This window comes from Phocoena sinus, chromosome 8, assembly GCF_008692025.1.
Source record: "Phocoena sinus isolate mPhoSin1 chromosome 8, mPhoSin1.pri, whole genome shotgun sequence".
Taxonomy (NCBI): domain Eukaryota; kingdom Metazoa; phylum Chordata; class Mammalia; order Artiodactyla; family Phocoenidae; genus Phocoena; species Phocoena sinus.
In genome coordinates, this window is record NC_045770.1 from 18,500,173 (window position 1) to 18,524,888 (window position 24,716).

A 24,716-nucleotide genomic window follows, 5' to 3' on the forward strand; every position below is an offset into this window, starting at 1 on the left:
AACTTCTTGCCAGTGGGGTCTTGCTGGAGAGGGAAGGGGGCAGTGAGGGGAGAAGACTGAGTAGGTGTCACCTCCAGGCCCTTTAGGGCCCTTCTGAGGGGCTGCCCTCCACACTTCCTTGGGCATCCCCTATTCTAGACTTCAGTCAGAATAACAAGACAGAAGAGAGTGCTCAGAGACAGTATGCTAACGAGTAAGCAGCTGATTACCATATGAGACCACAGAGATTTCTTTTCCTTCTAAATACACTTTTATCCATTTCTTTGTATCCAAAGCAAGCAATATGGCAACAGACACTTGGGGTTTCTTCACTGCTTATCGATATGCAGTAACGGTCTGGAATAAGGTAACTGGATCTAGCGTTTTCCCAATTTTCACTCATTAAAGCTTCCCTCTTATTAGACTTAGGAGTCATTCATTTCTTCATTGAGAAAACCACTCTCCAGAGGGCTGGATGGAAAGGGTATGTGCCTGGACCTCATTAGGCTGTGGGTTGGCAGTAGAGGGTCTGTGGCTTGAACTAACCTCAGTGGGATGACCCAAACTGAACTTGAAGGAGGTGGGGGCTGTTTGAGGGGATCCAGGGGTACCGTGCATACATGCTACGGATAGACTGGATGAAGATGGGGGATGTATTGTTGGTAGACAAAGCCAAAGAAGGGAGTAGGATGGCACTGAGGGAGATGTACAGAGTGTTCCAGAATCTCTAGACTGCATCTTACATCGTGCATGCTTTCCACCTGGAGCACTAACATTTCCCTCTCCAGAGGATAAAGAGAGAGTGATTATGGAGGCTGTTTAAGCAAGTCTGAAAACGGTATGGGAGGCAGTCAGAGAAGATCACGGGCAGGCTTAAATCCACAAACAAGGACTGAAGCTGTCATTCACTGGCAGACACGAAGGGGAGATCATGATCACGATGGAACTCGGTAGGCATTGGCCGGAGCTGTGGTCCACAGGCAGAATTTCTTCTCTCTAAGCCTGCCTGCTTAGTGAAAAAGTGGCTTGTGGGGCATGTGTGGGAGTGGGGAAGACCCTGGACCAGGTGTCAGGAGACTTGGGCTTGGATGGCCTCCAATATGCTGTGGCTTGTTCACCTTTCAGAGCATCAGTTTTCTCCTCTGATAGGAGAGATGGTAGATTCAGTGGTGTCTTTAAAAGAACTTTATAGAGTCATTTTCACAATGTTGATTCTTCCAACCCAAGAACATGGTATATCTCTCCATCTGTTTGTATCATCTTTAATTTCTTTCATCAGTGTCATAATTTTCTGCATACAGGTCTTTTGTCTCCTTAGGTAGGTTTCTTCCTAGATATTTTATTCTTTTTGTTGCAATGGTAAATGGGAGTGTTTTCTTAATTTCACTTTCAGATTTTTCATCATTAGTGCATAGGAATGCCAGAGATTTCTGTGCATTAATTTTGTATCCTGCTACTTTACCAGATTCATTGATTAGCTCTAGTAGTTTTCTGGTAGCATCTTTAGGATTCTCATGTCATGTGCAAACAGTTACAGCTTTACTTCTTCTTTTCCGATTTGGATTCCTTTTATTTCTTTTTCTTCTCTGATTGCTGTGGCTAAAACTTCCAAAACTATGTTGAATAATAGTGGTGAGAGTGGGCAATGCAACCCCTATCAAACTACCACTGACATTTTTCACAGAACTAGAACAAAACATTTCATAATTTGTATGGAAACACAAAAGACCCCAACTAGCCAAAGCAATCTTGAGAACGAAAAAGGAGCTGGAGGAATCAGGCTCCCTGACTTCAGACTATACTACAAAGCTACAGTAATCAAGGCAGTATGGTGCTGGCACAAAAACAGAAAGATAGATCAATGGAACAGGATAGACAGCCCAGAGATAAACTCATACACATAGGGTCACCTTATCTTTGATAAAGGAGGCAAGAATATACAGTGGAGAAAAGACAGCCTCTTCAATAAGTGGTGCTGGGAAAACTGGACAACTACATGTAAAAGTATGAAATTAGAACACTCCCTAACACCATACACAGAAATAAACTCAAAATGGATTAAAGACCTAAATGTAAGGCCAGACACTATAAACCTCTTAGAGGAAAACATAGGCAGAACACTCTATGACATTAATCACAGCAAGATCCTTTTTGACCCACCTCCTAGAGAAATGGAAATAAAAACAAAAATAAACAAATAGGACCTACTGAAACTTCAAAGCTTTTGCACAGCAAAGGAAACCATAAACAAGACCAAAAGACAACCCTCAGAATGGGAGAAAATGTTTTCAAATGAAGCAACTGACAAAGGATTAATCTCCAAGATTTACAAGCAGCTCATGCAGCTCAATAACAAAGAAACAGACAACCCAATCCAAAAATGGGCAGAAGACCTAAATAGACATTTCTCCAAAGAAGATATACAGATTGACAAGAAACACATGAAAGAATGCTCAGCATCATTAATCATTAGAGAAATGCAAATCAAAACTACAATGAGGTATCACCTCACACCAATCAGAATGGCCATCATCAAAAAATCTAGAAACAATAAATGCTGGAGAGGGTGTGGAGAAAAGGGAACCCTCTTTCACTGTTGGTGGGAATGTAAAGTGACACAGCCACTATGGAGAACAGTATGGAGGTTCATATAAAAACCTAAAAATAGAACTACCATACGACCCAGCAATCCCACTACTGGGCATATACCTTGAGAAAATCATAATTCAAAAAGAGTCATTTACCAAAATGTTCATTGCAGCTCTATTTACAATAGCCAGGACATGGAAGCAACCTAAGTGTCCATCATCAGATGAATGGATAAAGAAGATGTGGCACATATATACAATGAAATATTACTTAGCCATAAAAAGAAACGAAATTGAGATATTTGTAGTGAGGTGGATGGACCTAGAGTCTGTCATACAGAGTGAAGTAAGTCAGAAAGAGAAAAACAAATACCGTATACTAACACATATATATGGAATCTAAGAAAAAAAAAAAAAAGGTCATGAAGAACCTAGGGGTAAGACAGGAATAAAGACACAGAACTACTAGAGAAGGGACTTGAGGATATGGGGAGGGGAAAGGATAAGCTGTGACAAAGTAAGAGAGTGGCATGGACATCTATACACTACCAAACGTAAAATAGATAGCTAGTGGGAAGCAGCCGCATAGCACAGGGAGATCAGCTCGGTGCTTTGTGACCACCTAGAGGGGTGGGATAGGGAGGGTGGGAGGGAGGGAGATGCAAGAGATATGGGAACATATGTATATGTATAACTGATTCACTTTGTTATAAAGCAGAAACTAACACACCATTGTAAAGCAATTTTACTCCAATAAAGATGTTAAAGAAAAAAAGAATTTTATACGTCTGAGAATTCTGTATAACTTGCACGTGGGTCTTTCCATTTGGGTGGAGGAGAAAGATCACAGTGTTATCTGTCTGGAGGTGTCAGAGAACAGCTGAAGGGCAGTTGCAAATGGCCCTTGTTGTTTTTGAGAGTAGTGGCTGAAGAAGGAGAGAAAGCAAGTGTCTCAAGGCTCAGGAGTCGAGGCTCATCCGTAGAGGCAGTACTGGGGAGTCAGGGAGTATCAGTGGGGAGGAGGCCAGGGAGCAGGGACAGGACTAAGGTGAGACTGCATCTGAATTACCAGGGGAAGAACACAGAGGGGTTCTGATTCAGCTGGTTTCCGATAAGGCACACTAGGGCACATGATTTAAGAAGGCATCACTCTTAAGGTAATCAAGGGCTGACAGCCCATTTGCTAGTGAGTGCCTCCTTAAATTTCGAACCCTAGGCTCCTGCTACCTCACTCTAGAGGTGGATATTCTGTCCAAACCAGGGAAATGGCCAGGGCAACCCAGAATGGCTCATTTTGGATGGAAGGAGTAGCAGAGAGATAAAGAAGAGAGACTTCTTGGACAGCCAGGCAGAAACAACAGCCAGGAAGAGGCTAACCTCAGTTTAATCTAGAATCACTCTTTTAAAAAATGTCTTATTAAGGTATAATTGTCCAATAAAATTGTAAGATATTTAAAGTGTACCTCATGATTTGCTATCTGTATCTTCCATCTAGTTCATTAATACATCTATCACCTCATATATTTACCTTTTCATTTTTGGTGAGAACATTTAAGTTCTATTGTCTCAGCCAATTTCAGTTATATATTACATCATTATAAGCTATGGTCATCCATGTTATAGCTTACATTAATTATAAGAGGAATAAGATGCTCAGACCTTATTCATTGTATAACAGAAATTTTGTACACTTTTACTAAACTCTCCCTATTTCTCCCACCCCCAGACTGGAATCACTTTTCTACTGTTTCTGTGAGTTTGACTTTTTATTCAGATCCCACATGTAAACGATACTATGCAGTGTTTGTCTTTCTCTCTCTGGCTTATGTCACTTAGCATAATGCCCTCAAGGTCCATTCCTGTTGTTGCAAATGTCAGGATTTCCTTCTTTCTCATGGCTGATTAATATTCCATTGTATATATAGACCACATCTTCAGTATCCATTTCATCCATTGATGGACACAGGTTTCTCCACATCTTAGCTACTGTGACTAATGCTGCAACGAACATGGGAGTGCAGACATTTCTTCCATATCCTGTTTTCATTTCCTTTGGATATATACCCAAAATCAGGACTGCTGGATCACACGGTAGTTCTATTTTCAATTTTTTGAGAAACCTCTATACCGTTTTCCATAGTGGCTGCACCAATTTGCATTTCTGCCAACAGTGCACAAGTGTTCCATTTTCTCTCCATCCTCGCCAACACTTGTTATCTCTTGTCTTTTTGATGCCTGCCATTCTGACAGGTGTGAGGTGATATCTTATTGTGGTTTTGATTTGTATTTCCCTGATGATTAGTGATGTGGAACACCTTTTCATGTACCTGTTGGCAATCTATATGTCTTCTTTGGAAAAATGCCTATTCAGATCCTCTTCCCACTTTAAAATTGGATTTTTTTTTCTTGGCCATTGAGTTGTATGAGTTCTTGTATATTTTGCACATTAACCTCCTATTAAATATATGATTTGCAAATTTTTCTCCCATTCTACATGTTGCCTTTTCATTTTATTGATGGTTTCTTTTGCTGTGCAGAGCCTTTTAATTTTATGTAGTCCCACTTGTTTATTTTTGCTTTTGTTGCCTTTACTTCTGGTGTCAAATCCAAAAAATCATTGCCAAGACCAGTGTCAAGGAGCTCACTCCCTGTGTTTTCTTCTAGGAGTTTTACAGTATCAGGTCTTAAATATAAGTCTATAGTGAATTTTGAGTTGATTTTCCTGTATGGTGTAAGATAAGGGTCTGGTTTCATTCTTTTACATGTAGCTGTTCAGTTTTCCCAACACTATTTATTGAAGACACTACCCTTCCTCATTGTATATTCTTGCCTCCTTTGTCACAAATGAATCGACCATGGGTTTATTGCTGGGCTCTCTATTCCGTTCCACTGATCTATGTGTCTGTTTTATGCCAGTGCTATACTGTTTTGATTACTATAGCTTTGTAATATAGTTTGAAATCCAGTTTCGTTCTTCTTTCTGAAGATTGCTTTGACTATTTTAGAGTCTTCTGTAGTTCTGTACAAATTTTAGGATTGTTTGTTCTATTTCTGTGAAAAATACCATTGGAATTTTGATAGGGATTGTGTTGACTTTGTAGATTGCTTTGGGTAGTATGGACATTTTAACAATGTTAATTCTTCCTATCCATGAGCACAAAATATCTTTCCATTTATTTGTGTCTTCCACAATTTCTTGTATCAATGTCTTATGGTTTTCAGTGTACAGGTCTTTCACCTCCTTGGTTAAATTTATTCCTAGGCATTTTATTCTTTTTGATGCAACTGTAAATGGGATCATTTTCCTAATTTCTCTTTCTGATAGCTATTAGTCTATGGAAACACAACAGATTTTTGTTTATTGATTTTGTATCCTGAAACTTTACTGAATTCATTTATTTTAACAGCTTTTTGATGGAATCTTTAGAGCTTTCTAGATATAATATCATGTCATCTGCAAATAATGACAGTTTTTACTTCTTTCTTTCCAAGTTGGATGCCTTTAATTATTTTTTTGCTTGCCCAGTTTGACTTGACTTGACTTCCAATATTATGTTGAATAAAAGTGGCAATAGTGGGCATCCTTGCCTTGTTCCTTATCTTCAAGGAAAAGTTTATAGCTTTACACCATTGAGTATGACGTTAGCTGTGGTCTGTCATTTTTCTCTAATAAACTCTTTCCATATTGTTATAAGCCTTTGGTTAATTTCCAGAGTTCTAAAAAAGTTAATTCTGACAAATTTTTTGCAGTTTTCTCATTGCTATGGAAGAGACAATTTGGGGGGTACTTTGCCCATTTTCACTGACATCTCTGCACTATATTTGAAATGCCCTTCTATGTGATTGCCTTCTCATTTCTCAAAACTGAGCTCAAGTGTCTCCTCCATTGTGAAGGCTTCTCTGGGTCCTCTGAGCAAAGGAGTCAGCTATTCCTTTATTCTCCTATACCTCTGTGTTCAAGCTTCTGTTATTTCACTTTTTACAAAGAAATAAAAAAACAACAGTTCTTTATATCTGCTCCTGTCTCTCCTCCCAGCCTGCAAGCTCCTAGCCTGTGACTTATTCATTCCTCATGCCCAGGCTAGTTCCTGACACATAGCAAGTATACAGATTTGTAGGCTGAAGAGTATTGTCCTAGGAGACCTCAGCACTTAGCCAAGAGCTTCTCAGCTCCAGCCACCATGTTCTCCTCCTGCTTCTATGACTCATAGCTGACCTCTGTCCCTTCATTGTGAGTGAGGTCCAACAGTAATCATTAATAATAATAGCAGCTAATATTTACTGAATAGAGTCTGTGCTAGATACTAGCTATAAAGCTAAGAATTTTATATTCAATAGCTCATTTAATTTCAGCATAAACCCTATGAGGTAGGTAATATTATCATAACTTTACAGGTAAGGCTGAGTAAGGGAAGTGGCAGAACTGGGGTTGGATGAAGGCCTGACTCTAAAGCCCCTGTTCTTAACTGTCTCATCTGAGGGATCTATGAGAGGCATTTGGAGGAAGGGGAGCCACACCAGTCTTTCCTTTCCTTGGGACCTCTTCTTCCTCCTTGACTAAAGAGATATGGCTCCCAGGTGTGTTCAGCCCATCCCGGGCTCAGCTGGGCCACCTTGTGCTTTGAAGCAACATAGCACTGAGGTCTCCTATAGGAACTGGTCCCCAGGGAAGTGGGGTGGAGAGGCCCCATTTCCCTGGCATTGGAGTGAGCGGTGCAGCCCTGAGGAGACAGGTCACAAAGATCCCTCATCAACATCCCAATTTCAACATGGTGATAGCCCCAGACTCCTGGAAAAGCCAACCCACACAGAATTGAGTTATCGTCCAGAGGACTCAAACATTTGAACAAATGCTAATATTAGTCTCTTGAATACAGCCCTGTCAGCGGGAAGTGGGGGGATTGTGCCAGCATGCATGGGGCACACTTTTTGGCACAAGGGATCTTGTTGCTAAGCAACAGTAGCTGGCGTCCCCTCCTCCTCCTAACCTTTTTCTCTGCTTCTAAGCTTCCAGTTAGCTGATGGGAGGGGCTGGGGCTGCCCAGCCCAGGCTAGCCCTTGATTCCCTTTCCTGTGACAAGGGATCTATTCATGGTTTCTGAGCAGAGTTCATTGTCTTTCTGGTGTGTGTGTGTGTGTGTGTGTGTGTGTGTGTGTGTGTGTGTGTGTGTGTGGAGGACGGTGAAGGGAGAAGCCATGTGTGAACTAGGGAGCCCTCATCTTCTAACCAAGCTGGCCAGGCTATTTAATCAATGCTGATCCAAGAACAGGAGCAGAACGTTACCTAGAAGACCTTGAGGTTTTGCATTGGTGCCACGGACCCATATGGTAAGGCCATACCCTGCTCTGCCCTCTCTTTCTTTCTACTCCCACCCCTGACCCCACCCTTGGAATTCTAGGCTCTTGGAAGGAATCTCCTCTGGCAGCTCTGGTGCAGAGGAGAGGGGGCTCTAGAGGGGACCTGTGTGGTCAACCTCCTGGTTTGATTTTCCCCAGGTGTGGCTTTTATTTCCCACTCTTGTCCCCCATATGCCTAGCCAGGTACTTTGCCTGTAGGCAGCACTTAGCAAATCATTATTACATGAACTCCTCCTCAAAAAAAGGATGAAGAAGTCCTGTACCACTAAAGACCATTTTTGCAGGCTACCACATGGCCTTGGACAGGTGAGTGTTGAGGTGGGGCAGCTCCCGAGGTGAGGCCAGTTTGCTCAGAGGCTGAACTTCAAGCCAGGCTCCCTTGATACTGAGACAGGAAGAAAGGCTGAGCATACTCTGGAATTCTCTCTAGACCAGGCTGTGTTGACAGGGGAAGGTGGTCTGCAGGGGAGACGGGACTTACTTCAACTTTAAGGGACTCTTTCTACTTTACTGGATTATAGATTCATTAAAGAAAGGACCCATAGTTTATATGTATTTCTTATTAATGTATTATTTATTATACTTAATATTTGTGTTGTACTTTATAAAACCCTTTCAGCCACATAATCTGTTTTCTTCCTCCCTCCCTCCCTTCCTTCCTCCCTTCCTTCCTTCCTTCCTTCCTTCCTTCCTTCCTTCCTTCCTTTTATTCAGTGTGCATTAACTGAATTCCCACTTTGTGCTAGGCCTTGAGCTAGACTCTGGGATGCCTAGACCAGAGAGGAAGGAGAGAGAGAGAGAAGTAAATGAGCATAATAGAGGGTCACAATAGGTGCTACCTGGGTTGAAGAAAGCTTCCTGGAAAAATGACACTTAAGCTGAATCTTGCAAAGTCATAGGAGACAGTATACTGGGAAGGGGACAGCAGGTGCCATGCCTCCGTGGTGTGAGAGTGTGTGAGGATGCTGAGGACAGGCATGTGTGTTAGTATCACCCTGAGTTACGCTGTGGAGGAGTTAGTGCTGCCAGGTGAGGATGGAGAGGTGAGGAGGGGCGAGAGCACAGAGGATGCTGTGAGCTATGCAAGGGAGATTTGGATTTACCCTGAAGGCTACAAAGATCATTAGATACTCTAAAGATGGTGTTAACTTGCTAATGTTTGCATTTTAGAAAGATTGCTCTGGCATGGAGAAGGAATGGAGACAAAGCTAGATGGGGGAGACTACTCAATGTGTAGCAGGGGTTATCACTCTTATTTCAGAAAGGAGAAAGTTGAAATTTGGAGGGCTGATGAGTTACCAAGTTCATATAGTAGGCTGTAGACCTAGCTTTGAACTGCTGGTCCAGTGTTTTTGCCAAGATCTTACTTTCCGTTACTCTTCTTCATGGCACATGAATTTTAGGCAAATGTCTGACCTACCCCACTCTATGCTTTCTCACTCCCATTCCTTTGTCTCCTCAACACCTTTCTCCTGGAACACCCAATGACCATATATGTCAGTTCAAACCCTATTCATCTATGAGGGCCTGTCTCAGAGGCTGCCTCTTCCAGGAAGCCTTTCTTGATCTCCCCAACAAGAAGTAAGCTCTCCTTTGGAATTCCAGTGTTAGTTAAACTGAACTTCTCTTCTGTCACTGAACTTGTGCTGCCTTGTTTACATGACTTATCTTCAGGACTCACAGGTAGGTTCTCTGAGGCGGTGGTTGTGGAGGTCCGTGTTAATTTACCTTGAACTTACAGTATCCCCCACCGTGGACTGTCCACTTGGGCTGAATACTATTTACTGGGTGAATGAATGCATGGTTCATAGGGGAGGGGCAGTTTTTCCTCCAAGATAGGAGGGAAAGAGGAAGGATGGGATCTTAGGATCTGAGAAGGGATGTTCAGGGATTCAGTGGATGTCTTCCATGCCACCATGTCACCACTTCCAAGGGGGTGGTGAAGAGTGCGGGCGTTGGAGTTGGCCCAATCTGGGCTCAGGTCTCTGCTCTGACACTTACTGGCTGTGTGAGAGAAAGGTGGGTGGGGCTAGGGGCTCCAGGAGAGCAGGGAGGCCTGAGGGGCATCTATGGGAACACACATGGAGTCCCCAAGATGGAAAAAGGCTCACAAGTGGCAACGAGGGCCCGGCTGCAGTTAGAGAGTGGGGACTTCTTGTGGTCGGTGGTGATTTCTCTCCTTGGTGAGTGACTGACAGCTATTTCCCCAGAGCCTGATGCTGGATGGCCAAGCCCCCATGGAGGCTCAGTATGCAGAGGAGAGTCCAGGATCCTGGATCTTCAGAGCAGAGCCAGGAGACCCACTGCGGAGGCCCGAGGCCCGGCAGCAACCCAGTAGGCCAGACTGGGCCATCGGGGAATGACAGGGTGGGGGCAGTGAAGGGACAATCTTCCTACATCCTCCAGATTCTTTTTCCCCAGATCTTCCCAGGTCAGCCTTAAATGACTGATGGTGAGAGGCTGTCTCACTATTTATCCCAGACCTGCTTTTGCTGTTTCCCATTTGGGGGCTTGAGTGGGCTCCGAGGCTCCAGTGATCAGACCTCTGCCCCCTACCCCCCCCAGGATGATGGGGCAGGGGAAGGCGGGCAGGTGCAGTGGGGTAAACTACCACTGCGAGTCGGTGGCTGCCTGGTCCCGGGGTGGTGCCTCGGGGTGAAGTGTGGCTGCCAGGCGGAGGCAGGGTCCCCAGATGCTCTTCTGCCCTCCTCCCCCACAGTCTCTTGGACGGGGCGCTGGTGCACAGGGCGGCGCGGCTGGGCGGCGTTGGGAGCCCTGGTGTTGCTGGCTGGTGCAAGCATTGGCTCCTGGCTTCTAGGTCAGTGCTGGGACCTTCAGTGGCAGGGGAGGGGCAACGAACAGTATCTGGGGGACGCTGGGAGAGTGGAGCAGGTGCTGAGCAGGTGTTCAAGGCAGGTGGGATGAGCGTCTTTTCCATCTAGTCTGAGTAGACAGCACGTAGAAATGGGGTGAAGGGCCAGCAGCAGGGACTCGGGCTCTCCGTAAAGAACATTTCAGTCCTACAGTGAGAAATGTGCTCGAGTGGATGATCCAGGGAGGCCCTTGTCAAACTTCTCCAAGAGATCTTTCCCAGTCAGAGGGAGAGACAGAGACAGAGACAGAGACATTGAGAGCGCAATGTCTCTCTTCTGCACGTTGCGGGGGGCCTGCCTCGGGCAGGGCGGTGAGGAGCCCCCCCGAGGCTGCCTTTGCCTCCCTCTGCTGCAGGTCCCTTGCTCTGCTCCTTGGCCCCCTCCTAGGGGAGTCCCTTCCTTCCCCCAGCCTCTCCTTGTCTTTGTCCTCTGAAGCGCTGTATCTGTGGCCGGCTGCCCCTCAGCCTGTTCCTGGGACCCTGCAGGATGAGGATATGAGCTTAAACTGCTCGGAGGCCAGCGGTGAGGAAGCCCTGCTCCCCTCGCTTCCCAGAGCAGGTGGGCCGCGCCCCAAGGTCGCAGGACTCTCACCTGGGCCCCGGACCCCTGCACAGCTGTGGGATCCTCCCTTCTGGATGGGGGCAAGAGGACCAAACTGAAAGGCCACGAGTTCGCTGCCACCCACCTGTGTCTCCCGTACTGTGAGGGTGGAGCCACGGCCCAGCCTTGTAGAGCTGATCTCTGATTTAGGGCTTTCAGCACTCCTGGGGGACGGTCTTGATCTCTAGCGGGGGCATGGCCAAGAGCCCAGGCTGCCAGGAGAGATGGCGACTCGCCCTTTGGGCAGCGTGAGGCTGTGGTGTGGGGAAGAGAAGCCAGGTGTGTGTGTGGGGGGGGGGCCAGCGCGGGGCTGGCAAGGGTCTGGGTCCAGGGCAAAGAACACACAGAGGGCTGGAAACGTCTCGCCACGTTGTCTCCGCATCCAGCACCCAAACCTTGTCCCCTCCCCTCCAGATAAGAGTTGAGGGTCAGCAGATACGGTGCTGCTGAGGCTGTGGGTAGAATCAGTTACAGAGGTTAGTTAGGGTCAGCTTGGAGCCCGCTTTTGCTAGCTGTGTGCGCCTTTGGTTCCATTACTGCTTTGAGCTTCCGTTTCCTTCTCCATGAAGTGGAGATGAAAATAGTTACCGCATGAAGTTGGAAGCATAATAAGAGCATAAAATAAAAGGGCTTAGCGCAGAGCGTGGGAAAAGCAGATGCTCAACAAACAGGAACCCTCAGAAGACCTGGATCCATCACTTGCAGATCCTGTGACATAGGACGGGTTGCTTAACCTCCGTGCCTTACTTCCCTCTGCAGAATGTGGAGGATGGGAATTCTCACCCCACAGGGTTGCCGTGACACTTAGTAATGGAGCACGTTTAAAAGCACTTGGTTAAAACACAAACCTAAAAAGCTGCGTATAGAGGGGTCATTTTGCTCTCGGAACCGGCTGGCTCCCTGGGGAACAGGGAGCTTGATATGGGGTGACCCAGATGCTATCGTGAAGGCCTCTTTAGGTCCCATGGTGGCCAGGTCTGGCTCGCCCTGCCCATGCCGCCCCTCCATCCTGCAGCGGGTGGGATGTGGCTTTCATGCTGTGGTTTCAGTGTCTTTCAGAATAAACACCGAGGACTTCTTGCTGGAAGTGCAGGTGAGGGCCCGGCCAGACTGGCTCCTGGTCTGCCATGAGGGCTGGAGCTCTGCCCTGGGGGTGCGGATCTGTCGGAGCCTTGGGCATCTCAGGTAGCTGGGGCCAGAAGTGGGGCCTGGGGAGGGTGGAGAGCTGATGGGTGGGGGAGGAGCATTGAAGACCTCTATCTGTCTGTCACCATCAAAGTACTCAGGAGGTCATTTTGGTCATCTCCTGGCCTCTGGGCATGATGGTGCCCCAGTCTGTTTCTCTCCTTTGAACATCCTTGATTTTTAACAAATATAAATCCCAGAAGAGGTCATTGTCAAAGTCTTGTTCAGTCACTACCTTGGTATAGTATCACATTCCGGTTATACTTAACCCCCATCTCTTGTGCTGATCGTCAGTTTAAAGCTGATTTCCTCCCGTTTTATTCCCTTCTCCTGCCAAGACTCACAGACCACAAGGCAGTGAACCTGTCTGACATCAGGCTCAACAGCTCCAGGCAGTTTGCTCAGCTCTCTCCTAGACTGGGAGGCCTCCCGGAGGAGGTGTGGCAGCCCAGGTAGGGCTTCTCAGGGGGCTGAGTGATGCCCCTCACTTCCTGGTGAGAAATCCAGCAAAAATCTTCCTATCATGAGCGCCTGGTGGCGAGGACACTGGAGGTGTAAGATAGGACAACAAAGAGGAATATTTCCCAATTAGAAATTGCTAACTCAGCTCACAGGAGCCCTGCCCACCAAAGTTTCACATGCATCATCTTATTTGCCCCTCACAAGAACGGCAGGATTGGGTGTTATTGTCAGAGGATTTGAAATGGTACTCCTATTCCCATTTCACAGGTGGGGAAACTGAGACTCAATGAAGTAAAGGGCCTTGTGCAAGGTCACAGAACTGATAAACAGCCAAACCAGGTTCCTGTCTCCAAACTAGTCCCTCTCACCCCTGCCGCACTTTATTTGGATAATTCTGCTATCTCAGGAGAGAGATGGTTAACTGTCTGGAACCTGGAGACCCTCCAGAGAAGAGAGGGCTCTGGGACGGCCCCTTCCCCAAATCCTGGGGGTGGGTGCAAGCTGAGCGGGTTTTCACCCAGCCTGGGTGTCCTCCAGCTTTCCAGCAGCCTCCTCCCGTCCCTGCTCTAAAGCCTTCTCACCCCTTCACCACTGTTCCCGTCTGAATCTCAGAACCCTCCTGTCCAGCTCCTGTCCCCTGTGGGCCGATCAGGGGAACGTGGGGTCCCTGTCTTAGATACCTCAATGGGCAAAGGGAAGTAGGGGTGGGACTGACTCTGCCGGGAGAGCCGGGGGGCCGTGGATTTGGGAAACTAGTAGAATCCAGGCATTAGGATGCTGGGGGCAAGAGAGAAGTCAAGAAAGAGGGCTTTGCTCCAAAAGGAGTTGATGTTTTTTCCTTTTTAACAGTGTGTTTTTCAATTGTATTTATTTATTTATATTAGGCTGCATTATGTAGCTTGCGGGATCTTAGCTCCCAAACAGGGATTGAACCTGGGCGCTCAGCAGTGAAAGCGTCGAGCCCTAACCCCTGGACCGCCAGGGAACTCCCAGGAGTTGAGGTTTATGCTAAGAAAGAGGAGGGGAAAGAGGAGAGCAGGCATATGAGTACACAGGGCCGGGCGAAGGGCTTGGGAGAGAGTGGAGTCATCTGAGGCCGTAGCACGGGGCGAAGAACTGAGTCCATTCGCTCACTCTCTCACCCACTCATCCGCTGAGTACACGTTACTCACGGGCCTTAGTGGGAACAGCCGGATTTTCACATTCACGAACGCTCCATTTGTAACTTTGGGCCCTGCCCAAATCCAACTGGAGGACCACGAAGTCCTGTGTGCCCGGGACGACTGGGCAGAGCACAGCGGCTGTCCCACAGACCTGCTACAAGCAGGGGCCTGGGGGCTTGGGTGGGGTCAGGAAGCAGGTGGCTGTGGCTACAGAGAGGCCCCCACTGCTCCCCTCAACAACGACCCCCTCCCCCAGGCCGTCAGGTGGGTGTGCAGCCTGGGGTGGGCCCCGCCCAGCTTCCTGCTGGCGCTGCCTCTGTTTTGCAGGCGCAGCTGTACTTCTGGTCAAATGGTTTCCCTCAGATGCTCTGGTGAGTCCTGTCCTGGGTCCGGGAAGGAGGCGGTGGGAGGAGGGCGTCTCCCCCGTGCCCTCAGGGTGGGACATCCCCACTGGGAAGCTCAGCTGGGTCTGGGGTGGGGTTCCTTGCCCACCTGCCTGCAGGGCCCCTTCTTGCAGACAGAGTTCTGCCCAAACAGAGCCCCGTCTACACCTCTGTCCCATTCACCACCAGCCACTGGTTTGGGTGGATGACCTCCTTGCCTCACTCCCCATCCTGGCCTCTGATGTTCCCTGGCCTCTGGGGGCGCCCCAAAGGGGAAACAGCAGCTTCTGGAGACTAAGGATGGTGGGGAAAGAGGGGCCAAGTGAGAGACAGTTTGCAGAGTTCCTTTCACCCGCCTTCCCAGTCATCTAGCCATCTCTTCATCTGTCCTTCCACGCGTCTGTCCACATGCCACCATTTGATCCCTTCTATGGGACAGGCGTTTCCTTAGATCCTGGGGCCCCACAGGTGATGCAGGCACCACCCCTGCTCTCGGCAAGCGCACCGCCTGATGGGGCAGGTGGATGTGTAACCAGCATTTCCAGCTTCCCGCCCCATGCTTAGGACCAGGAATGATAAATGGGAGCCGTCCACGCTGGACCCCAGGCCTCGATGGTTAGCACAGTGCTGACACCCACCCCACATTCTTTCCATCTCACCAGTGCTTGTCTGTTTGCAGAGTGTGGGACCAGGCCCCTGGCCTCCCAGATAGTGGGCGGGCAGGCGGTGGCTCCCGGGCGCTGGCCCTGGCAGGCCAGCGTGGCCCTGGGAGCCCGGCACACATGCGGGGGCTCCGTGCTGGCCCCGCACTGGGTGGTGACCGCGGCGCACTGTGTGCACAGGCAAGGCTGGGGGCTGCCGAGGGGAGGGTGCCCCCTAGCACTTTCTCTTTGGCCGTTGGTGTGTCCTGTATACAATGTCCAGCTGTCCGCCTCCCATGTCTGCTGAGAGTGGGCCCGGCGGTGTTTGTGAAATTCTCCCTGTTCAGTGCCAAGAACAGCTCTGCCTAGATAGCAGTCATAATACAAATATTGGTTCTTTAGTTTTGTTCGGTCTTTACGTTTTTAAAATGCTTTCGCACTCACAGCCCTCCATGCTTCTTGACGTTTATCACCACTGTAATTAAATCAATTTCCATGTAATTATTTGTTTAATGTCTTTCTTCCCCTTTACACTGGAAGCTCCATGGGGGCAGGGAAGAGTCTTGTTTACCACTGAATCCCTTTGTTGATTTTTCCCCTGCCTTGTCCCCGTGGCCTGGAATATAGTAGGTGCTTAATAAATGCTGGTTGGAAGGAATGAATGAGCTCTTCGGCCCTCTTCTCTTGATGGCGGGCAAGGCAGGTGGTGGAATCCTCATCTTATAGTGAGGAAACTGAGGCTGGGAGAGCCGAAGTGCCTCCCCAGCGATCACACTTAGGAAGTGGGGAGACAGCACTGAGGAAAGCTTTGTTGACTCCGCTTAGAGCTATGATAATAACACAAGGCCCTTCCATGTTTGCTGTAAAACTTGAAGGGGGTTATGCCGGAGAGTGCAGGGGTGGTGGCCAATGATCATAGTGTCTCATTTCTCTCTCCATCGGTGCCTGAGCATTTATTAAGCACCTACTGCATGCCCAGTGTCTTGCCAGCTGCTGGGGGATTCTAAGAGGCCTGGGTTCTGGGAGCTTGCAGCCTGGTGATGGGGCCCCCACTAACAGCCGTGCTTGTTGGCTTTCTCCCCCCACCAACTCATTCATGTCAACGTCTCTGGCCCCTTCCTCCCCCAGGCTCAGCTTAGCTCCCTTGTGCAGTTTCAGGCTGTCCCGCCGGTCCAGCTGGCGGGTCCATGCGGGGCTGGTCAGCCACAGCACGGTCAGGCCGCACCAGGGGGCTGTGGTGGAGCGGATCATCGCCCACCCTCTGTACAGTGCCCAGAGTCACGACTACGACATGGCCCTCCTGCAGCTCCGGACCCCGCTCCACTTCTCAGGTGAGAGGTGTGGCGCAGGGAGCGCAAGAGCCCCGCGGGTTCCTAAGACCCCCTTGTGCTGTGAACCCAACGTTCACTTCATTTGGTGACCGTCGTGGACTCTGGCATCACCTGGACCTGGGGTGGCGCCAACTCTTCCACACACTCTTTTGGGGACAAAGGTTCTGGCCCTTTTCCCATCTGGGCTGCAGGTGGGATTTGCCTCGAGGTCCCAAGAAGAGCTTCTCAGTGGCTCCATCTCCCAACAGGCTGCTGGTGCCAGGTCCCAGCTGGGCTATAGTGAATAATAGTTAACTATGTATTGACAGTTAATAGGATAACAGTTAATAACTAGCACCATGTTACGGTTAATAAGATTTACCTTACCAAATATTCTTTCACCCCATCCTCAGAACAAACCTGACAGGGAGCTGAGGCTGGTGTATGTAGATAAGGATGTTGACCTTTAGAGAGCGAATTGACTCTCTTCAAGTTCACGAGGCAAACAATTCCCGGGGCAGAGCATCTCCTCCACAGCATCTGCCCTTGAAGGGCAGCTCTTCCACACGTACGTGCCAAGTGCCCTCACCTACAGACACACATGCTCACACATACACACACACACGTGTGCATGCCCTCACACGCTCACACTCATGCAAGGCTCACATACGTATGCACACCTACCCCTGTGCACACCTACTCTCACACCACACACACACACACACACACACACACACACAGCACTCCTCCCTCCCATTGCTACCTGGAGCCCTGGGTTTCCCCAGCAACAGTGGTTGCTCTATGCCGCTCACAAATTCTACCGTATATGGGTGCTCTCTGCACCGTTGTTCAACAGTTAATGCTTCTAAATTGACGTGAATATATTTAAAGGGAAACTTTAGGTTACTACCTAATTGGAGAATCCATATGACATATTAAATAGATAATAACCACAAAAATGCACAGAGTGAAAACAAAACAGTGCTCAGGTCCCAGCTAGGCGCTGTGCTCTGCAGGAACTGCCGCGTCAGGCCGCTCTCTCTGTGCTTCGAAGGGGTGGGCAGGCGTGAAGAGAGGCACAGAGTAGCACCAGACAGACGCTTTCTCCTTGGTGCAGAAGAGGGGCTGAAAGAGAACCGAAGACGAAATACCTTCTCCCAGCGAAGTGGCGTTTATCTAACGGCAGGTCTATGCATTATGTAAAATCAGGTTCAGGTTCTGCCCACAGGACAGGTCGCACACTTTTGGAAACCATGTCCCAAGAGGATCCACACACCCTGGGGAAAATCCTAAATGGGTCCTCATTAGGAGAAGTTAGGTACAGACACCCAGAAGGAGTTTCCATCCCCCCTTAGCCCTAGGTGGGGATGCACCGTGTGTACACCGCCCGGCCTAGGGCACCAGGCACACTGCAGTTTCCACACTGTCCTCTGCGTGAATGGTGGCTCCCAGGTGGGGCAGTGCCTGACCCGCACAGCTGTACGGGAGGCCAGAGCCAGGACTGTTTGAGGAGGGGGCGTGGAGGACGCGCCCGCCCTGGTCCTTTGCCCAGGCTCGCGGGCAGGGAGGCCGAGCCGGAGTGGGACCCGGGACCACTGCCTCTCCGCAGACACCGTGGGCGCCGTGTGCCTGCCGGCTGAAGAGCAGGATTTTCCAAGGGGCTCGCAGTGCTGGGTGTCTGGCTGGGGCCACACTGACCCCAGCCACAGTGAGTCAGCTCCCAGGGCCCGGGGTGCACAGGGGTGTGGGTGTCGGGGAGGCATCCTTTCCCAAGGTGAGGCACCTCCTCCTTCCCTGGCCACAGGGCAGTGCCAGCCCCCTTCTCCTCTGGCATCACCCTTGGCCAGCCCCAGGGGCCCCAGTCTCCCCTGTCTGGGTCTTTCTGGGAGAACAACCTGGTGTTTTCCCCTAAACCCAGGCCCCTTCCTCCCCCCTCCCCTTCTGCCTGGAGGGCCACGGCCTCAGCATCAGGGTGTATGTGTGGGGTCTACTCCTCCTCTTCGCTCCCAGCCCCCAAGTCTGACGGACCCCTGCCTCCTCGCCCAGAGTCCACAGCTCCCATCCTGGGCTCCCCTCTTTGGGCCTCCACACCTCCGGGGCCTCTAAGGCCCTCTTGCTGCCCTGCTTTCTCGGGCCTTGCTCTGCGCCCCTCCATCTCCGCATCTGCCTCCCGCAGCCCACAGGTCGGACACGCTCCGGGACACGGTGGTTCCCCTGCTCAGCACCCAACTCTGCAACAGCTCTTGCGTGTACAGCGGGGCCCTGACGCCCCGCATGCTGTGTGCCGGCTACCTGGACCAGAGGGCCGACGCGTGCCAGGTGCAGGCGGGCGGGGGCCCGGTGTGGGGTGGGCGGAGCCTGCGGCCAGGCGTCCGTCTGACATCCTCTCTGGGAGCGGGGCGCCCAGGCAAGTGGGCAGCGCGCTGCGGGTTGAAGCGGGGCGCGAGGCAAGACGGGATCGTCCTGGAAGCAGGACCGCCTGGAATGCAGGGTGTGTTCCCAGCCCCGGGTCGGCGGTTGGGGAGTGGTCTGCCGCCACTCCACCAGGAAGGACTAACTGCCTGTTTCTCTGTGTCCCGGTGCCTGGATGCCGCAGGGGGACAGCGGGGGTCCCCTGGTGTGCCTGGACAAGGGCACGTGGCGCCTGGTGGGGGTGGTCAGCTGGGGCCGCGGCTGCGCAGAGCCCAACCACCCCGGCGTCTACGCCAAGGTTGCCGAATTCCTGGACTGGATCCAGGACACGGCGCAGGTGAGTCGGGGGGCAGGTGGGGCAGACCCGTTTGTGAAGGACCAATAACCCTTGGAAACCGTGACCCTCATCCCTCGGGCCTGGGCCCTGCTGGGAGCTGGGGAATATTCCCAGACTGGGAGAAGGAAGAAGTGATGCTTATAACGTTGAATCCATTCTATCAATTTAAGCATTCACTAAGGAAGAGCTGACCTGAATTTGTAGCCCAGATCTTCCATTTCCTGTGTGACCTGTGGCAAATTCCTAACTTTGGTAAACCTCAGTGCACAGGGGTGCACAGATGGTCCCGGTGGTAACCATCGTGGCTACAGTCTATGGCATCATATGTGATGATGACATGAGGTAAGGCCTGCCCAGCATGAGGCTTAGAGTGAGGGATCCAGGTGTTATTATGTATTTACTTATGACCATTACTCATCCCTGATCGTGCCTGCTCTCCCTGCCCTAGGGAGAGAGCTCAGCATTTAGCAGTTTGAGTTCAGCAACTGATTCATTCTGTGTGATCCTGGGCCGGCCACACCACTTCATCCGTTCAGGGCGAGAGCCAAGTGAGAGAAGGTGTATAAAAGCACGTGATCTGTATGAAGTACTTTACAAACGCAGGGTGTGGTAGTGGGAAGCATCCTTTTGCAAGGTTGGGCTCAGGGCAGGTGGTAGATAATTAGAGTTTACAAGGGACCTATGCGTCCACCTTCTCATTCAAACCTTACAAAAAACCTAGAGAAGCAGATATTTTAGCCCCATTGGACAGAAGTGCAAATGAAGGTTCTGAGTGGCACAGTGATTTATTAAAATGCTAGTTACTCGGCTAACCGAGGGTGGAGCCACTCTGTAGATCAGCTCCTTTCTCTTTCAGCCCAGGACTCCCTCCCCTGGTCCTGTTGTTTCCTCAGTCTCACTGCATACCAGCCTCATGTTTCCTGGGGTCTCTGGCAGGTCCACTAGATGGAGGAGAAGCAGCAGCCCCGGATGCAGAAGGTGTGGATCTCTTATCACTGCACAAGAGACAGTCACCACCCACTGGCCAGCCTCCAGGCCACAGGGCCTCTCCACTCCAGCCCTGATTTCCAGCCCCTCTATCTCACTAGAGAGCCTCAATGACAGGAGAGAAGCTGGGGCTGTGTTGGGAAGGTCGGGGAGCCAGGAGGTGGGGAGGGAGCAGCTGGAGAGGAAGAGGGTGCTGGCGGCAGTCGGGAGCCTGCCCTTCTGCCCCCTCCCAGCCCCCCAGCCCCTGTGTGCATCTTTTGGGAGGATGCTCAGGGATGCCCTGGGCCTGCCTTCTCCCTGTGCTCTCAGGCGGGGAGATGCCTCCCTACAGACCCAGGTTGGGAAGCTCCTGGGCAGATGGGGTCAAGGCTGGACCGGCCCAGGTGAAGCCCATGGAGTCAGGATCCGCCCCACTCTTCTGTCGATCTCACCTACTTCCTGCTCTCACTTGGCTCTGACTGGCCCTGCTGGGGCGGGGGCGCACTGTGAGAACACTCTGCTTGGTGTTGGAATAGGGCGTAGGGTTTAAATGACAGTTCTGTGAGCTGGTCCAGGACTTCCGGTATTAAAGTGAAATGATGTATGGCCTTGGTCCCGTCCTCCCCCCACCCCCCTTCTCTCTCTCTCACACCCACATTAAGGGGTAGTAGAATTACAACTTTCCTCCCATACATGTTTCTTAAAGCTCTGGAACTGACTCCTGCTCATATAATTCTGTACATTTGTTAAATCTACATGTTATGATTGACAACAGAAAGCCCCAGCCTTCCAGGTGCTCTGATGCTGCAAGTCTGAGTGCCACTGAATCAGTGCTCCCTCCGGGAGGGTCTGGCTTCCCCACGAGACCCATCTCTCCTCAGCTCTTGTTTCAGGACTGGGCCTTCTGGCTCGGGAGATGTCTTTCTGAGTTTCTACCCAGTTAGCATTTTCCTGGTTAAGCTTCTCCCCCACTCTCTCCTCTCTAGCAATTAAAATGCAATTGGTATCTTATTTCTAAAAACTGCAATGAATTTTTTATGGTGCTTACCCAAGGAAATGCAATTAGCATTTAGCAATAACACAACTTTTTTGTGAGTTTATCAGCATTTTTTTGAGGGGTAGTACAAATGAATATTCATTCCTGGAGGGTCTGCTTCCTTTGCAAAGAAGTGCATTAGAAAAAAAAGGGCCACAATTTACTGTCGTTTAAAAACAGCTGGGGAAGTGGCTGCTGGGAGTCTGCTGCCCAACTGCAGAAGCAACGTGGGTGAGGCCCTGGCAGGTGGTGGGTAGTCTGACCCTGTGTTCTGAGAGGCCCGACCTCCAGCCTCCATCCCGAGATCAGCATTTACTACCCGACTCTGGTGGGTCCCCACTTCAAGAGGCGCTTTCAGGGCTGCCGATCTCTCTGGGCAGGGAAGAGTTACCAGCAAATCCATCAGCGATGATCTTTTTTGTGTTTCTGTCGTTGCCCATAGGCGTTTGCTTATTTAAAGGGAGGTTTTTATTTACCGCAGTCATTATGATCTGTTAATAACCAGTAACACTTAGATACTATTTTACGGTTTATCAATCCTGCTCACACGTGGTATCCCATTTAGATCTCACACCATCTATGTGGTGAAGATATTATTATTGCGCGCATTTCACAGGTGAGAAAATTCATTCAGAAAGGTGAAGTGACTTCCCCAGGACCAGCCTGCTAAGAAGCGCCAAAGCCAGGATGGGAACTTCGAGTCTTTTCATGCCAAATTCACATCGTTGTTTTGCACACGGATGAACGAGATGGTCCAATATTGCACAGAAGTATAGAATGGGGAGGTTGGCTTAGTCACCTGCCTGCAGTAATGCATTGCCATCCCTCTTTTTTATAGGTGTTAACCAAGACCTGGGAAGTGGCTCCTGCCAGAGACCCTTCCTGGGCAATGTTCTTACAGATTTCCAGTTCTGCATGGTCTGACTTAAAATGTTACAAATGAGTATTTTCCACAGGAGGACGATAGATAAAGAGAATCCTAATTAGAGAATTTGCTAATAACGATTCCCTGTTTACCTATAGAAGGTCCTGGTATCTTTCACCAGGCTACCAGTCAGATCTACAGACTCAGAGGCTCTCACCTGCCCTTCCTGTATTGGCAACTGCCAATCCAGCCCTTAGGAAAGTGAGGAAAAGTGGGTGCCCTGGGCCGGCTGCTGGAGGGCAGGGCTGGATATGGGAGCAAGGAAGGGTGACAAGATTCAGGTCCGGAAGGATTTTAATGAGGACCAGCTGGGTGCCCAGCTGTGTGACGCTCTGTGGGGAATTCAGAGGCAGAGAAGCGTCTGCCTTATTGGAGCCATGAGACGTTATTTGCAACAAATTAGTAGCGGCCAGCCAGGCACGAGGCGGAGTGGCGCGGCAGTAATTGCTAAGGGAGTGCCAAGGGCCTCTTGTTGACTAAGTCAGGGCATTTCTGTGTGCAGGAAACCTGTCTCTCTCCCCAGGGATTCAGCATCCCACCTGCCTGGGCAGAGCTTGCCAGCCTCCTGAGACTTCCCAGGAAGGTGGCTCCTGGCTGCCAGGCCCAGGGTAGAGCCCTTCTCTCATCTACTCCTTCTCTGTGCTTTGGGGGTCTGGAGGGTACAGCAGGGTGCAGGCTCTCTCTCCTTGTTAGACTTTCCGTGGAGTCCTGCTTCTGTGGGGCCTTTAGGGACTTTCCACCCCCTTGCTTGTTCCCGTAAACCAATTCTTCTCCCTATCGTGCGCCACTCCTTCTCCCTATCGAAACCAATTCTTCTCCCTATCGTGCGCCACTCCTTCTCCCTATCGAAACCAATTCTTGGAGTTTTTCAGTTGACGGGGACTTGCCAGACAGCGGGTAATTTTCCAGTTGCCCGTAACAGGTATACGCCCTAACCGCCACAATGAACAGACAACTATAACGGCCAGAAGGTGGGACAAAAGTTCCTAAGCCAATGAATTCAAAAGTCACCACATTTACCCAATCATTGTGAGAATATACCCGCCCTATGAGTAAATAAACCTATAAAAAGTATGTGATTCCGCTTTTAGGGGTTCCCCATCGGCCTCCTGCGTGAGGTTCAGGGAACCCCGGTGCATCGGCTCCTAATAAACCTCTTGCGTGTTGCAACGGCTCTCGACTCTTGGCGGTTCTTGGGCGAGTTGGAATCCCTCGTAGACCGCTTGGGTCTAACATTTGGGGGCTCGTCCGGGATCCCCACTCGCCCCCGGGTCACAAGAACATCGGGAGTCGGAGGTATCAGGTAGGCTCGAGCCCAATTGTCTGTTTGTTTGTCGTTTGTTTGTTGCTAGCCGCCATTAGGAAAAAGCCGTGCGAACCGGCTTGCTGTGGAATCTGTATTGGACTCCTGGCTAGGCAGACGTGCCGAAAGCTGGTGTCCACGGGCCCCGGGGGACGCCCTGGTGGTCCATCTGGAAGGAGAAACAAATTTTGTCTCCCCTTCATCTGGTTCTGGCAGGTTATATAAGCTGCCATCTGAATTTGAGTTGGTTTCGGGTTTAAGTTCGCGGCGGCAATATCAATGTGTGTCTTTTGAAATTTTATTGTTTTTCTGTACTATTATCTTTCTTTTGACGGACGACAATGGGACAAACTATGACGACTCCTCTTTCTCTTACCCTAAGCCACTGGACCGAAGTTAGGGCTAGGGCCCACAACCTTTCGGTAGAAGTAAGGAAAGGAAAATGGCAAACGCTGTGTACCTCTGAGTGGCCTACATTTCAGACAGGGTGGCCACCCGAAGGATCTTTTTTGTTAGATAAGGTTGGGCTAGTCAAGTCTAGGGTCTTTAACACAGGACCCCACGGACACCCAGACCAGATACCATATATCTTGGTCTGGGAAGATCTAGTTCTCTCCCCGCCTCCGTGGGTCCGGCCCTTTGTTTCCTCAACAGGCACGTCTGCATGCGCTCCAGCACAATCGGAGATATTGGCCCTGAAGAAAACCCCAGACACGGAAAAGTCATCTGCTGCCCCGGACCCGCCAAAGGCGATATATCCTGACCTGCAGTCTGATTTGCTTCTTCTAGATTCCCCACCTCCTTATCCTCCGGCCCTAAATCCCATGTCGCCCCTAGGACCCCCAGCTTCACAACCCTCCGCACCAGTAGGGCCACCTGTTATGGCGGAAAGGGGGGGTCCCTCGGCGGGCACCAGAAGCCGGAGGGCTGTTTCCCCGGATTCTACTGCTTTACCCCTTAGAGAATATGGCCCCCCCGATAACCACGGGAATAGGCCCCTTCAATACTGGCCCTTTTCCTCCGCAGATCTTTATAATTGGAAGATGCATAACCCTACTTTCTCTGAAAACCCACAGGCTCTTACTGCTCTAATAGAGTCTCTTGTCTTCTCCCACCAACCCACCTGGGATGATTGTCAACAGCTCCTCCAGACTCTCCTCACAACTGAGGAGAGGCAACGGGTTCTCCTGGAGGC

General features: G+C 50.1%; 1 protein-coding gene across 1 annotated transcript; it reads left to right on the top strand.

The window, feature by feature from the left end:
- The first annotated feature begins 283 nt into the window (after positions 1–283).
- TMPRSS5 (transmembrane serine protease 5) lies at positions 284–20,355 on the top strand. The gene is made up of 14 exons (XM_032639835.1): positions 284–346; positions 10,136–10,259; positions 10,645–10,743; positions 11,234–11,356; positions 12,448–12,583; positions 12,922–13,035; positions 14,536–14,579; positions 15,271–15,433; positions 16,385–16,563; positions 18,152–18,250; positions 18,719–18,861; positions 19,139–19,291; positions 19,740–19,839; positions 20,228–20,355. The coding sequence occupies exons 1-14, from the start codon at positions 284–286 to the stop codon at positions 20,353–20,355; spliced, it is 1,668 nt and encodes a 555-aa protein (XP_032495726.1).
- The last annotated feature ends 4,361 nt before the right edge of the window (positions 20,356–24,716 follow it).

Bases quoted from the DNA above. Each gene is read 5' to 3' on its own strand.
- TMPRSS5 (XM_032639835.1), top strand. From the start codon at position 284: ATGGCAACAGACACTTGGGGTTTCTTCACTGCTTATCGATATGCAGTA. The intron at 13,036-14,535 runs GTAGGGCTTCTC...TCTGTTTTGCAG, and splicing joins GAGGAGGTGTGGCAGCCCAG to GCGCAGCTGTACTTCTGGTC. The intron at 14,580-15,270 runs GTGAGTCCTGTC...GTCTGTTTGCAG, and splicing joins GGTTTCCCTCAGATGCTCTG to AGTGTGGGACCAGGCCCCTG.